This window comes from Festucalex cinctus, chromosome 6 (genome assembly GCF_051991245.1).
Source record: "Festucalex cinctus isolate MCC-2025b chromosome 6, RoL_Fcin_1.0, whole genome shotgun sequence".
Lineage (NCBI taxonomy): Eukaryota > Metazoa > Chordata > Actinopteri > Syngnathiformes > Syngnathidae > Festucalex > Festucalex cinctus.
Genome location: NC_135416.1, coordinates 2,377,501 through 2,394,097, shown reverse-complemented (window position 1 = coordinate 2,394,097; position 16,597 = coordinate 2,377,501). Strand labels below are relative to the sequence as shown.

Here is a 16,597-nt window from a genome sequence, read left to right as displayed (position 1 = left end):
CTCGGATCCCGCTTCCGACAGCAAATAACTTCCTGAAATGCCCGACGTTCTGTTAAGGATACGCGCTGAGTATCTGAGTAGATCACAAAAAGTCCAGATTATAGACGTCTGTGGAAGCATGGGTTTGGATCCCACATCTGACACCGGATAACTTCTTCTATCAACTTTAATTTAAAGTGTGATCTGGAAGTGTCGCCCTGCTTCTGACACCAAATTACATTAGGAACTTCACTCGGGATGAATGAAGTATCTTCCAGACCACAGGAAGTTCACTTCTGACACCAAGTAACTTTTAAAATCTCTTTCAGGGTTACTAACGTACACGTCTAACCAGTGTGCAGGAAGTTCAGGTCACAGTAAACCCTGGAGCCGTGGATTTGGATCCCACTTCTGACAACAAATACCGGTAACTCCTAAAATGGATGGCATGGATAAAGTATCAACAATGTCTACATCGCAGGAAGTTCTCTTCACAGTCTGTGCTAGAGGACGGGTTCTGATCCCACTTCTGACACCAAAGTCCTTAGGGGAAACTCTGAGAATTTATGAAATATCCTGATCACAGGAAGCTCAAGTTGCTGATTAAAAAAAACTAACTAACTAACTAACTAACTAAAATCAATCAAACAACCAACCAGCCAAGTAGTTAACTAACTAAAATCAATCAAACAGCCAACTAACTAACTAACTAACTAACTAACTAACTAACTACCCAACCAACCAACCAACCAACCAGTCAATCTAACTAACTAACTAAAGGTGTGGTTTTTAACTAACCAACTAACTAACTAACTAACTAACTAAAATCAATCAATCAATCAATCAATCAATCAATCAATCAATCAATCAACCAACCAACCATCCACCTAACTAAATAACCAACTTACTCACTCACTAAACCAACCAGCTAACTAACCAACTAACTAACCAACGAACAAACTAACCAACTAACTAACTAATTAACTAACTAATTAACTAACTAATTAACTAACTAACTAACTAACCAGCTTCAACCAACCAATCAGTCAATCTAACTAACTAACTAACTAACTAAAGCTGTGGTTTTGAATCCTGTTCTAACTAACTAACTAACTAACTAAAATCAATCAATCAATCAATCAATCAATCAACCAACCATCCACCTAACTAAATAACCAACTAACCAACTCACTCACTCACTCACCAAAACCAACCAGCTAACTAACCAACTAACCAACTAACTAACTAACCAGCTTCAACCAACCAATCAGTCAATCTAACTAACTAACTAAAGCTGTGGTTTTGAATCCTGTTCTAACTAACTAACTAACTAACTCACTCACTAATTTCTGATTTAAAAAAAATAAAAAATTCTTCTGACTGGCCTCCCAGTGAAGACTACGTGACATAATCGCGGGAGAAAATGTTTTTGTTTTTTTTTGTGTTTTGGCACAAGGCAAAATCCACAAATGCAGCGTGATGGCGAGGATGAGGTGACGGGACGACAAGCAGAAGAACAAAGAAAGAAAGAGCGAGAAGCCACAGTGCTCCGGTTCCGCGGGAGGACGACGACGAGGACGAGGACGAGGACGAGAACTTTACCGGGTGCTGCTCCTGTGGCGGCCGTTTAGAAAGCGGCAGAAGCAGAGGACAGAAAACGGCACACAGCAGACGGGAGAGAGGAAAACGTTGGAAAGACATTCGACATGGGCCAGACACAATCCAAAAGAAAAACAGCACAGCGAGCGGAGAGGGCGACCAAACGTGAAGCAAAGTCCGAGTTACGTTCTTGTCAAAAACGCTTTTGAAGAGGACCAAAAGACAAGAAAAAGTTGGAGGATTTTGCTTCAGGCTTCATCAGAATAAATGCATCACTTCTTACTTACATTTGTGCGCAGCAAGCAAACGCAACATACTTTATAAAATACTTTGAAAAGTAAAATGAAATGAAATGTAAAAAATAAAAATGAATAAAAACGAAAATGAAATACAATTACAAAAAAATAGCTCAATAAAATAATTAGAAAATGAAATGCAAATGAAGTAAAAATACATACAATACAGTAAAATACATTTAAAAAAAATACAGAATAATATGAAAAATCCAATAAATAAAAGTTACAACTAAAATACAAATGAAATATATTGAAAATAAAGAGTAAACATTAAATTAAAAATACGAAAACAATAAAATGAAAACAAAATGAGAATTAAAAAAAAATTGCATATAAAATAAACTACCGCTACTATGAAAATGAACTACATTTTTTGAAAATAAAAAAGTAAAAATAAAACACAAATAAAATAATAGTAATGAAAATGTACAAATAAAAGGTAAAAATATAACACATACAAGTACTGTATGAAATATATTGAAAATAAAATGTAAACATTAAATTAAAAAAAAAAAACATACAATACAATGAAAACAAAGTACTAAAAATGAAGCACAGTATAGAAAATAAAAAATAAAAAATGGATACAAAAGTAGAATAAACAAATTTTAAAATAACGCAACACTACAAAAATAAAATCCAATACAAAGTAAATAAAAATAAGAATACAATAAAATGAAAACAAAATGAGAATTAAAAAAAACATTGCATATAAAATAAACTACCGCTACTATGAAAATGAACTAATTTTTTTTTTAAATAAAAAAATAAAAATAAAACACAAATAAAATAAAAGTATAGTAATGAAAATGTACAAATAAAAGGTAAAAATAAAACACATACAGTATGAAACATATTGAAAAGAAAACATAAATATTAAATAAAAAAAATAAACATACAATACAATGAAAACAAACGACTTTGAAAATGAACTAAAAATGAAGCACAGTATAGAAAATAAAAAATAAAAAATGGATACAAAAAGTGGAATAAACAAATTAAAAATAACGTAACACTACAAAAATAAAATCCAATACAAACTAAAAAAAAAAAAAAAAAAAGTTTTCCAAATGAATTAAAAATATACTGTACATACTGTATAAAACTTTTTGTTTAGTCATTTCAATGTAGCATTCCATAGTTACCTAAAAACAATGTCATTTTTTATACTCATTCACATATATATATATATATATATATATATATATATATATATATATATATATATATATACTGTATATATATATATATATATAAAATCCAACAAGATTTGCGTGAAAACATCTGGGCCGGAGTCACAGATGTTTGTAAACCCGCAAATCATTTTGACCGTTTCAATCTCACCACAACACATGCATGACTAAAAATCCCTTCAGACTGACGCGTCTTCTTTTTGTGGCCGCATGCGATCCGACTCGTTCTTATCTCATTCACGGCAAATCAATGACATAAATTGGCCTGATTGCATCGCCGATCGTCGACCGGGATGCTATCCAAGCACGTCGGCGCTGGGGGAGGCGGGAAAAAAAAAAAAAAAAAAAGCCCCAAAACACGCACGCTCCCGTCGTCATTCGGCGTTTACGTGAAACCCGTCGCACGCTGACCATGCTGAAAAACTTGATGTGCAGTGCTTGTGTGTGTATGCGTGCGTGAGAGGAGGAAAGACGTGAGAGAGGGGGCGGTGGCAAAAGGAGGTGGGAGGAGTCAAAGGGAGATGTTTTGATCTTTAAATGTCTTGTCACGTTCATCTACTGTACATTACAGGAGCAGTAACGTCACGTTTTGTAATGTTTCGAGTGCTCATCCCATCACAGAATGTTAAAACTGACTGAAATCGAAAGAGTATGCATTAAAGCGCGTCATGATTCTGGAATGGGCGCCGCCCATTTTTCACGACGGGCGGTCCAACGCAAGTGTTTGTGCTTTGTACGTTTTGCCTTTTCACACAAAACGAAATTGAAATAGTTCGCATTAAAGTGCGCCATGATCTTGATTTTGATCTTCACAACAGACGGTCAAGTACATTTGTAAGACAAGGTCACAAAATTCAAAGGAAAACATAGAGGGCTCGCCGACATAGAAAAAGTCTGCATTAAAGCACTCCATGATACCGCAATATAATAGAAAGGATTTGTCTTGTCTTTCCACAAAAATAATGGTAAAACAAAGACTGCACTGTCCATTTTATATTTCCACCAAATGATGGTAAAATGTGGGCAGCTTACAGAAATCGAAAGAGTACACATTAAAGCGTATCATGATACCAGATGGTCTCCTTGGTTTTTCATGAAAGGTGGTCTAATATGGTGGTTTTATATTTACAGAAACATATTTCGAAAATGAGGAGAGCTCATTGAAATTGAAAAAGTCCGCATTAAAGCACTTTATGATAGCGGGATGTAACGATAACGGCAATATCGTGATATCGCGATATTAAAACTGCCACAATATATCGCCGTCGTCATGTCACGGTATTAAAAGCAGCACATCTGTTTAAAAAATAAAAAATAAAGTCAGGTTGATTTCTATTTGTGCAGTTCTAGCACCCTCTGATGGCTAGTTCTTTAGTGCGGTTTAATTTTCACGAGGCATGTTTTGGCCCTTCTATGTTTAAAATCCAGGATAATGGTTAGATGAAGGGGATCATAATATGATATTATAATTAATATTATGTATAATATTTGCAATATTTTTCATCGCAGTAATGTACGAAAATTGTGTTTTTTTTTAGGATAAGCTTCTTTTTTTTTTAAACAATATTGTGACCTTTTATTGGATCGCCAACCTCCCTACAATATCGTGATAATGATCAAATTTAAGGGTAAGAAGTGACATGGAGGAAGTGAGGTCATGTCATGTGATGTCAATCAATGCATAAAAGAGAGGACGGGATGACTCACGGCCTGCTTGGCGGGAAAATCGTAGCGCCGTTTTGGGGGGGGGGGGGGGGGGGAGGGAGACAGTTCGGAGAGTGAGTCGTGCTTCGTTCCAGAGATTCGAACATTTACAGGAAGAGGGACATTAAGGATGACGTTTGGGTAAAGCTGGATGTGGATGATGGCGGTGATTTTGGGGGCTACTCAGGGCGCCCTTTTAGGACCCCTGAAGGGCTTCACAATGAAGCTTAAGGTTGAAATTGAATGATGACAACTCGAAAGCCTCTTCTACACTGTACAACTCAGACAAAGGTGACATATTTGACTACACCTTAAAAATTATAACAGCAAAATACATAAAAGCACAATCAAAAAACAAAACAAAACAATCGAGCACAAATTAAGCACTAAAAAAAAAAAAAAAAAAAAAAAAAAAAAAAATTCTCACCCTGGGAAACAAATGTAATTTCTTAAAAATTGCAAAAAAAAAAACATAAGTAAATTTGAAATTTTACATATTTAACTCTTTGACCGCCAAAAACTTTTAATAACGATTCATAAAATCACGACATATGCCGCCATAAACGTTAAATGACGTCAACTACGTTTTTTTTGTTTTTTTTTAAATCAATGGGCAGTGCTGCCTGGTCAATAGGCTGTGGAATCAAAACCACTCACTAAATATGGCCAGCAGATGGCAGCATTGTACCTCTTTTCAATGGACTGCCGGTGTACGAAATTACAATGAAACATGACGAAATCTGACGAAATCAAGGTTGATGTGAGCCTTTGTCATATAAAAGTTGTTGTTTTTTTGATAATGTGTGGCAGTAAAAGAGTTAAAATGCTCAATTCCATTTTTATCTTCTAAAATGATCTTGCGACAGCTTTAAAATCATAAAAGCGAAATTGAAGATTATCACATAAATCAGCACAAACAGCGAACGTGGTCCAGTGCAGAACAGGCTTAAGGGTGCCCCCTGAAGGTCTCCAATGGTGAAACGCGAAATTGGTTACCTCTGCCAAGGCGCGTATGTCAGCCTGCTGCATAATGCCCATCACCACCACCGAGTTATTAAAAAAAAAAAAAAAAAATCCATTAGAATAGTTTTGTTTTTTTTGTTTTTACTTTTGAACCAGACATGAACACAAATGCTAATTAGGCAGCAATTTAATATTTCATACAGTATTGTGTTTGTGATACATTACGCATATCATTTGTTTATCATGAAAAAAACTTACAAAGGTTTTTCTCCTCCTTTGAGGTGTTGGGTTGAATCGTAGTAAATCGCATTACCACCACCTGCAGGACTGGAGTGGTAACTGCAACATGTGAATGCTCTCCACATTTTCCCCACAATTTTTTTTTTCACCTTTTTAACACTTTTCAAAATAATTTTTTGTAACAAATGACTTTGATAAAACACATTTTGTCAATCTGAATTAAATTTATGAATTTACAAAACATCAAACTACATTATGATCTGGATTTGATCATTTCAGGCTTTGTCCTTACGTATATCATTTGTTTATCATTTATCATTGTTTATCAAAAACTTACAGAAATTTGTCTCCTCCTTTGAGATGTTTGGTAGTTTTTGAAGTTTTGAATAGCAGTGGAATGCCCATTACCACCACCTGCAGGACTGGAGTGGTAACTGCAACATGTGAATTTTCTGTTTGTTGTTCCACATTTTTTTTCACCTTTTTAACACTTTTCAAAATATTTTTTTTTGTAACAAATGACTTTGAAAAAACACATTTTGTCAATCTGAATTAAATTTATGTATTTACAAAACATCAAACTACATTATTATCTGGATTTAATCATCCTTTTTTTTTTTTTTTTTTTTTTTTTACTTTTGAACCAGATCTGAACACAAATGCTAATCAGGCAACAATTTAATATTTCATACAGTATTGTGTTTGTGATGCATTACGCATATCATTTGTTTATCATTTTTCATTGTTTATCAAAAACTTACAGAAATGTGTCTCCTCCTTTGAGATATTTGGTAGTTTTTGAAGTTTTGAATCGCAATGAAATGCCCATTACCACCACCTGCAGGACTGGAGTGGTCACTGCAACATAAATGTATTTTTCTTTTTTTTTCTTTTTTCTTTTATAACAAATGACTATGAAAAAAAGATGTCAATCTGAATTAAATGTATGTATTTACAAAACATCAAACTACATTATGATCCTGATTGGATCATTTCAAGCCTTGGCAGAGGTTTGCATGGTCGACATGAAATGAAATGAAATGATGGATGGATGTTGGTTGTGAACACTGAGAAAGACCAGCTGATACAATGCTAATGATGAGGAGAATACGCACATACACGCACACAACAACAAAAAAATGACGAGGAGAATATAGAGAAGAGAGAGTTTAGAAGAGGAAGTGGATCAGTGTTGTGATGTGCTTCAAAGAAGGCATCAACATTGTCCAGCCGCTCGGGCGGCCATTAACAAAGGGTCTTTCTGCGGATATATGAGGGGGGAGGGTGTGTTCTGAAGATGACGGCGGCGAGGGAGGGAGGGAGGAGCAAGTTACTCACGTGAAGGCGAAGGCCACCAGAGCACCACTAACCACTATAAAGTCCAGAATGTTCCACAGGTCGCGGAAGTAGGAGCCTTGGTGGAGGAACAGGCCCAGCACCACCATCTGTCAGTCAAGTCAGTCGTCATGACAACAACATGTTAGGCATTGCTTCACGTTTGTTTGTTTTTTTTAATTATTATTTTTTAAATGGCAATTGATGACATTTGGAAAATATGGCGACTCAGCCGGTTGTCATGGTAACGGTAAAATTTTGTTGACTAACGAGTCAGACCGAAAATGTACAAATTTGTTGAATTTCGTATTTTTTTTTTTTACACAAATCAATAATATTGGTCAGTTCCCACATGGGTTTGTTATTTTCTACAAATTATTGATCAATATTAAGTCATGACGATGGCTTGTTCTACTTCTCCAACGCAATGTTAATGGATCAACACATTTTTCTGGTTTCCTGAAAAGCATTTCAGTGTTATTTTTTTTGTAATTATGTGTTTTGTATTTATTTATTTTTTTATTTTTTTACTCTATGTACATATAAACATGTAAAATATAAAAATGACCACATTTGGACACCAATTTTTCTACACATTTTTATTGAAGTACTTCAAACATTTGCATATTGTTTTTGTTTTACGTATGTAATAATTGAATTTTCTAATTGTTTATTAGTATTATGGAAATTCAAAAATGTAACTCTAGATAAATTATTGTAATACTTTACAATATATTTTTAAGATTTAAATTCATTTAGATTAATTAGGGCCCGAGCAGCGGGTGTTTTTCGTTCATATTATTATTATTATTATTATTATTATTATTATCATGTATTCTCCGCAAACGATCGCATTTTTGAGGACCAAAACATTTACGAAAACTCACCGAACTTTGCACACTCTTCGGACCCGGCGAAAAATTTGATATTTTAAAGTTGTCATAACAACCTCACTCTATAGCGCCCCCTAGCGTACTAAAATAAAAACCACAACGTGCGAGCACCCGAACGTGGCCCGGGCTGCGAGGGCCATTTATAGCTGCTCGCAGCTCTAGTTATTATATTTTTCTTTGGCTGGGAGAAATGACACAGTTCTACTGCCTAATGCACAGGGCTGGACTGGCCAAGTGGCGTACTGGGCAGATACCCGGTGGGCCGACAATTTTCCTTTATTTTACCTAAAGAGACTGGCCCACAATTTAGAGGAACTAGCCCATTCATCCATTTACCCTATAGAGGGCAAAAACAGAACCAATCAACAAGAGTGGCAGAGCTCGGTAGGCAGGGCTGGTCAAAAGTCGGGCTCATCCGGCAGGCCTAAATCAAAATGCCGATTATTTGTGCCAGGCCAGCCCTGGTGATGTGCCAAGTCTTAGGACATAGTGATCTAGGACTTATGATGAAATTTAAGGACTTGTTTTTCATAAAAACCCATTTTCAAGTATATCGCTGGCGTCTCCTTGACAAGTGCCGATTATGGAGGTACAAGACTTTGGCCCCGACGCTCGCCATATATTACATCAAACACAGACCTCGTGCGAGTGGGATCATTGTACCTTGATAAGCATTTCAAAAGTGAAGACGCCAGTGAAGACATAGTCAAAGTAGCGCAGCACCTAAGGATGACGTTGAAGGATGAGAAGCACAAACAGATCAGAAAATCAAAAAAATGTGCGACCCGAAGAACACCGATGGAGGTTCTTACGTTATTCTGGGGCGAGTCCGGCGACACCGGGTCCTCGGCCGCGAGCGCGATGCTGCTCATGGCGATGACGGACAGGATGCTAAACTCGAAGTATTTGAGCGTGAGGATGTAGTGGCAGCACTTCCTGAAGCTGCAACACACACAACGAGTCCCGTAATGTGAGGTCTTAACCAGAAGAAGACATCTTGGCTGGGGTTTGATGCCAAATATTCAAATGCTCAAAATCTCATTTAACACACGCCTGATTTGACGGACAATAAAAACCAAGGACAGAGTCTTTTCTGGTCAGAAGGCATTGGTATGAATCAAACCAACGGTTTGGACTTAGTCCCTGTTTACACGGAAGCGTTCCTCAAACAAATCTTGTACAGACAGAACCGTCTCAAGACATGCGAGCGTCCAAAAGAAGACGCCGAGGACATTTAACGGCTGTAATATACATGCCAAGCCTGGAGTGGCGCTGTAGCACTGCCACAGGGAATTAACGGAAAGCGTAGAAGAAGAATCAGCAAAGAAGACGAACCACTGATCTGAATAGACGATAGGCCAGGACTTTTGAGAGCCGCGATGCCGCCATATTACTCCTCCCAAGAAATGTCTCTCGGGAAACATTTAAAGTATCGAAATTAGAGAACATTTGAGACAGGAACTGAGCGATAAAAGAAAAAGGGGGTCTTCAAAGTAGTTTAAACCGTAATCTGCTCGCGAGATGGGAGGAGTAAGATGGCTGCCCTGTGGCTTCAACGGCTCGCACGGGCGTGTATCGGCTATATCCAGTAATATATACAGATCAGTGAGACCAACACAACACAGGAGAAGTGACAATGCCCGGTGATTCAAGTACAACGTCACGCAAAACATTTTGCTGTAAAACCATAAATAAGCAAAACGACGACACGGCTATCCGCCATTGTTGTTGACAGACTGGCGGTTCGTGCGCAGTCACGGGAGACGTAGCTATCCTGCTATGGTGTCCACGTTGGAGCGTTTTGAAATCTTTCCACTCTGGAGACCGGCTTCAAAAGTTTCAAGCTCTGAAACCGAGCCGCCATGTGGACGAACTGCCCAAAGGGCAAGAAACCTGTGCGGATACACTGAAACGGACTTTCGTAGTCCGTGTTCTCGATCGAACCCTGACGGGTCAACTCACGGGTTGGTGGTAGACAAGATGAAGCAAGAGCTGAACGGCGGCATGGGCTTGGGTCCGTCCTCGTCGCCGTCGTCGTCGCCGTTCTCCTTCTTCTCCTCGTTCTTCTTCTGGTCCGTGTTTGCGTTCTTGTTCACTGGAGGTGGGGGGGAAAGCCAGAGGCCTTCAGATGGTCCCCGTTTCCGTCGCTTGAACGGCGAAATAGTGCGTATATACCTTGCAAGATGGCGTTAGTTGATGGATAAGGGTAGACGGGCGGCATGTCGATGCTGGTGTAGTCCGTTTTGGCCATGCTGCTCAGGATCAGGCTGTCCATGCTGCGCAGGAGGGTGTCGGCGCCGTGGCGGTTGAGCAGGTTGTTGACGCGGTCCGGGTCGTCGGGCGGCGGCAGGTCGTACGGCTGACGGGCCAACTTGCTGTTGTTGCGAAGGTTGTCCAGGTCCTCGTCGTGTTGCTGGATGGGACGCACGGTGGACAGGCTGGAACCGGCGCCGTGGTGCTCCCTAGGGAGGGAGGGAGTAAGATCGAGCCAATCAAAAGCCTTCATTCCGCCATGCAGCCAATCACAAGACTTATTATACCATCATAAGCAGAATTTGAGATTGTTCAATTCATCGCAAGTCCTGTTGCTTGCATTCAGCCAATCATAATCTTCGGTAGACCAATCATCCACTCAAAAGTCTTGCTGCCAATCACAGGTCTACCTTTCGACTACTAGGCCAATCAAATGACTCACTGTTACCACACTGTCACAAAGCTATAGGTGGGTTTCATGTGATGTCACAACAAGCGCCCAACCACAGATGGGGGACAGGAAGTAACTTCTCCATAAGAAAAAGCTGAGAAAATGCCAAAGTTTTGTGCTGTTTATGGCTGTACCAACCGGTCTAATCAAGAAAAATATAAAAGCTACTTTCGGGACCCGAAAGTAGCAACCCAGAAGAAGACGGCAGACCTGGATTAAAAACCTCCGTCTGAAGTCCGAAGGAGCAAAGTCGGACAACGCTCGCATATGAAGTGATCACTTCGTGAAAGGGTAGGATAATAAAACTCTCACCAGGCCGGTGTGATATTACCGGAAACATAGCAAACTGTGATAAATACTATGTTGAGTTTGTTCTTCAGCTTGCGTGTCCATGCTCGGTGGCTGTGTCTTTGTTTTTAGCAATGCTAGCTACGTTAGCTATCACAACGAGCGGTTCTTAAATTGAGGTCCTTCTTCCAGGAAGGCCACAACATACGTTAGACCTCTGAGAATAGTTAACTTAGCAACACGAAGAAAATAGCAGGTCAAGTAACAGTTAGCCAGCTAGCTTGTAGCCGCCTGATGCCAGCGGTACCTTTGTGTACATTTCAGTTGAAAAGAAGACATTTACTCACCCGAACAAAAACAAGACGGCAGTCATTTAGTGCTTCTTTTGATCCGAGTTCGCTGACCCAACCACACATGAAATATTTGTAAGCCTCCAGGCTTTTATGCGCCTTCATTTGGCTAGCGGTGTAGTACGATGTCTGGAGGACGAGGTAGCTCGCGATGTCGAATCCGACACGAGTTTGGAAAAAACTGAATTCTTCAGAGTGTAAGGATCATATCCGACATAGTTGACTATTTTTATAGCCTGTCAGCTACGTCCAGGCTCACCCAACGCTTTTGCATAGTCGCTTCCCATCATTTTCAATGGGTGTTCCCAACTTCCTGACCCCCAGTTGAATATCACGCGTCGCCGGAATCACCTGACTGCAACCCACCTATATTCGATCCAATCACAAACCTTGTGGCTCCCATCCACCCAATCAAAAGCCTCATTCAAGTCAATCAGAAACAACAAAATGCTTGTCCCACTGACTTTCTGGAGCGATGTCCTCGGCTTCTGTCCTGGTTGCCGTGACGATGCCGCCTGCTCTTCCGACCGTCCCCGTCTTCGCCCTTGTCTCCGTCCGCTTCGGCTCCCTTGGACCTGTGCCTCCTGCCGGGTTCGCCGCCTTCCCTGCCGGCCTTGCAGTGATGCCTGGCCCTGCGGTGCTCGCCGTTGCCCTCGGCGGCGTCGGCGGCGTGGCGAGGCGACGCGCTGCAAGCCTCCCGACCCTCCCGGATCCTGTGCCGGTGGCCCCGGTGGCTCCTGTGGCCGTGCCTCTCCTCCGGCTGCTGCCCCTCCTCCCGGTTGCTCGCGTCGTCCCCCGCCTCCGGTAGCTCCCGTCCGTCCGGTTCCGGTAGGTCGGACCTCTGGTGGTGGTGGTGGCGGTGGTGGTGATGGTGGTGATGGTGGTGGTGGTGGTGGGTGGGGGCGCGTTGACTGTGGTCCAGGTCCTGCCGCCGGTACTCCTGGTCCAAGGGCAGCTGGCCAGGGGGAGTCTTGTTGGTGTTGTTGTTGCGGTTGTCCTGCGGGTTGACCACCAGGGGGCGGTCCAAGTGGGTCTTCATGTCGCCGCGGCCTTTCCGCGCAAACGACACCTGGAAGAAAGAGTGCCAGTTGGGTTAAACCAGGAGGACTTTGGCCTGGCATACAGTTTTTTAACCTTTGATTTTTGTATGTCTGTTAAAGAAAAAAAAAAAAAAATATATATATATATATATATATATATATATATATATATATATATATATATATATATATATATATATATATATACTATATATATATATGCATTAACGCAGATTAATCACACTATTAATTTTGATCCATTAGCTGACGTTAAAGGTAGAACAGGTTGTGTTTGTAAAGCATTTAATAAATGTTTGTGTATGACATTGAGAACATTTGCTCAATAATGAGGTCATTTTTTTCTCCATTTTAAATATGAAAATAATTAACTGATTAGAAAAGGAGAATGATGAGTGCAGTGAATCAAAAAAAAAAAAAAAGACGTCCTCATAACATTAACTCATATGCTCCCCAAAACGTATAAATACGTTCTGTTTTAAATAGTTTTTTTTTTTTTTTTTAATGCTAGAGCATACAGAAGTCTTTGATGCAGCCTCTCAACTGCAAACTATAGGTGATCAAAAAAAAATGTAGTAATTACAAAAACGACCAGCAGGTGGCAGCAGAGTAAAAAAAAATTAAAAAAAATAAATAAAAATAAATATAAATAAATAAATAAATAAATAAATAAATAAATAAATAAATAAAATAAAAATATATAAAAAAAACGGCCAGCAGGTGGCAGCAGAGTATAAGAGATCAACGAGGGCCATGGTAAAAACAAGCTGTTTCCCAATTCTAAGCAGATTTGTGAATAATGATGAAACTTAGCAATATTCTAATGCTAATTGCTGCAAAACGGAAACAGATAGAAATCTACTTTTTTTTTCCTGATGAAAGAAGAGACTTTTAGTAGTTTCCATGTTTTTATAGCAATAGAACACAATATTCTGTGGGCTTTGCAAAATCAGTCAAAAATCCCGTCAAACAGAGCTTGCTTCAGTTGAAAATGGCTGCCAGTCAATGAGTTAAATGTCGAAAGAACTAACACGTCACAGGTGCTCTTCAAATTTTGCCCGGCGAAAAATTTTGATAAAGAAGCTTTTTTGGATTCAGATGTGTCCCACTTCTACAGTTTTTAGCATTTGGGGACATCGTGCCAAACATATGCGTGACCCAGAATGGGCAAAACTTTTTTTTTTTTTTTTTGTAGCAGGTCACTGCTTCTGCTACAGTGCACTTGGAAAACGGGCTCCGTTTTTTTTTTTTTTCCGTTTTTTTTAAGCTACTTGCACAACATCACGAAGTGATTGAAGTGATCGAATTCCAATCATTTCTAATCACATATCATGAGATCATTTTTATAACTCGACTGCTCGGGACACGATTCGGGTCACGGGGGTGTTGGTGCGTCCTCACCTCCTCTCCCTCGCCCCCCACCTTCCAGTCGTCCTGCTCCAGCTCGTTGTAGAGCGCCTCCCGGCTGGTCATCAGGTTCTGCCGGCGGATCTCGCTGGTCCGCTGCTCCCACACCGACTTGCCGCCCGCCTTGGCGTGATTCTTCTGCTGCTCTTTACTGCGCACGAGAAACGGACGCGTGTCCAGATGTTTTACGTACACGACTCATCAAAAAACGTTTCGGATGAGGGAGCGTATTTCTTCTTCCACTTGTGTGCAGCATAACAGCAAAATGCCGCTTCACCATGCTTGCTTGCATCATGTGGAACCGTGCCAATGACGTGTCTACATCAGTAATTTCACGTATTTTTCGGTTCAAATATTTGCTGCTTGAACACGGCCACATAGATGATGCTATTCGTTGAAAATCTGACGATGCCCCACTAAGTGCTAGCATTAAGCTAGCAGAGGTTACATTGTTGTTTAATACACAACGTGTAATTCTCTTTGCTTTATGATTAGTATGACAGTAAACTTCAACAGGGAGTGGCAATAAACTAGGGCCCGACCGATTCATTGGACAATCGATTTTTACAGTTATTAGTTCTTTTAAAATCTGAAAAAGAAAAAAAAAACATTCCCAAACACACACACACAGATTTGTTTATACACATTAAATATCACAATCAAAGAAAAAAAAAAAAAAAAAGACTTTTGAGAATTTCTCACCACAAAAACTGGCAAAAAAAAAGAAAATAGATTTTTGCCAGTTTCTGATGTAACACAAATACTAAATGATCTGACTGTAAGTTTTTTAAATTAACTGCAAATCAATCAGTTATCAGAGTTTCACTCTGCACAAATATCATATTTGGCCTGGGCCTAAAAAATAATCATTTTTTAAAAATTTCGACATCAATTGTTGTTGTTTTTTAAATTAATCGGCAATTAATCACTTATCAGAGTTCAATTCTGACAAATACATATTTGGCATTGGTCTAAAAAAAATAATAATAAAAATTTAAAAATTAATTTCCACATCAATTTTTTTTTTTTTTTTTAATTAATCGACAATTAATCAGTTATCGGAATTTAATTCTGCCAAATATCATATTCAGCATTGGCCTAAAAATAATAATTTAAAAAAAAATTCCACATCAATTGTGTGTGTTTTTTTTGTTTTTTTTAATTAATCGGCAATTAATTGATTATCGGAGTTTAACTCTCCCTAATATCATATTTGGCATGGGCCTAAAAAAATAAGAATAGATAAAAAAAATAAAAAATCCACATTTTTTTAAATTATTATTTTTTTAATTAGTCGGGAATTAATCATTTATCGGAGTTTAATTCTGCCAAATATCATATTCGGCATCGGCCTAAAATAAATGAATAATAATAAAAAAAATTCCACATCAGTCCACGAAACAGTTTGAAGTGGATTCACTTTTCGATTCCTCCCGAAATGCCAACGCAATCTCCAATATCGCGAACGTCGCTATCGTCATCCCGAATAATCCGACGACTACTCACGCAGCAATGGAGAGATTGGCGGCCGAAAGCGGGCTGACCTCGGCCACCTCCTTGGCCTTCTGCAGCGCCGTCTTCTGATTGGCCGCCTCCTCTTGCTCCTCCTCATCCTGCCACGACAATCGAAAATGCTTTCCACGCTCTGCGGCGGCAAAAAACGATTTTGCCGATTTTGGTCTCGACTTTTTGATTTGACCTTGGTGAGCTCCTGGGCGTTGGCCAGGTTGTCCACGGCGATGGCCAAGAAGACGTTGAGTAGCGTGTCTGAGGCGCACCAAGTTAGGGATTATGAAATCTTGAAAATAGATTTTTTTTTTTCCCTATTTAAAATTCTTCACAACATGACAAAGCAAAAGTTACACTGTTTTGTTTTTTTCATAATTGTTGCTGCTCTTTTACTTGATGATTATTATTAATTTAGCTTGTTTTGTAGTTATTTTTATTTCATTTTTGTTGTATATTTATTAGTGTTATTGATATTATTATTACCATAACAATAATAATAATAATAATAATTATTATTATTATTATTATTATTATTAATGTTCAAATATACTCAAACTCACTATGGGTAATTATGTGGATAATTTTAAGGGGGGGGGGGGGGGAATTATTGCATCAATTGAGAAATATGGCTGTAAAATCATTTTCCTAATATGACTGATTTTTTTTTAGTATTTTTTTTTATTTGTAATACTTTAATTAAGAGAGAACCGTTGTTTTACTTTGTCATTATGGGCCTTATTTATTTATTAATTTATTTTAAAATATAGCTAAAGAAACAAAAAACAGGCAAAGTTTATATATTTTTTATTTTTTTTTATTTATTTTATTAACTTAACTAAAATTATAATGGTGGAGAAGTTTGAAACTTCAAAAAACATTTTCACATTTTCAATTTTTAATTTCAATCCTTTGTGGAATAATAACATTAATTTTTAGTTTAATAATTTTGCAAATATCTAAAACATTTTTTTTACATTAAGTCATTGTCATTTGTTGCAGTAATTTTAGGAGATTTTTTTTTTTTTTCTCCATTTCACACATTTTGGAATTAATTAAAACGTGGCAAATGTAAAGCGGTG

The 16,597-nt window shown here is 38.5% G+C and overlaps 1 protein-coding gene across 9 annotated transcripts in view; it reads right to left on the bottom strand.

Moving 5' to 3' along the window:
- Nucleotides 1–16,597, bottom strand: part of cacna1ab (calcium channel, voltage-dependent, P/Q type, alpha 1A subunit, b) — a 108,528-nt gene that overhangs the window by 50,662 nt on the left and 41,269 nt on the right. For all 9 annotated transcript variants that reach the window (XM_077524920.1, XM_077524921.1, XM_077524927.1 and 6 more), the window contains 9 exons: nt 15,709–15,776; nt 15,516–15,622; nt 14,004–14,160; nt 12,009–12,613; nt 10,378–10,664; nt 10,165–10,297; nt 9,015–9,144; nt 8,866–8,925; nt 7,313–7,419 (listed from right to left, as the gene is read on the bottom strand). In XM_077524920.1, coding sequence (XP_077381046.1) covers nt 7,313–7,419; nt 8,866–8,925; nt 9,015–9,144; nt 10,165–10,297; nt 10,378–10,664; nt 12,009–12,613; nt 14,004–14,160; nt 15,516–15,622; nt 15,709–15,776 — 1,654 coding nt within the window. The remainder of the gene's footprint in view (nt 1–7,312; nt 7,420–8,865; nt 8,926–9,014; nt 9,145–10,164; nt 10,298–10,377; nt 10,665–12,008; nt 12,614–14,003; nt 14,161–15,515; nt 15,623–15,708; nt 15,777–16,597) is intronic.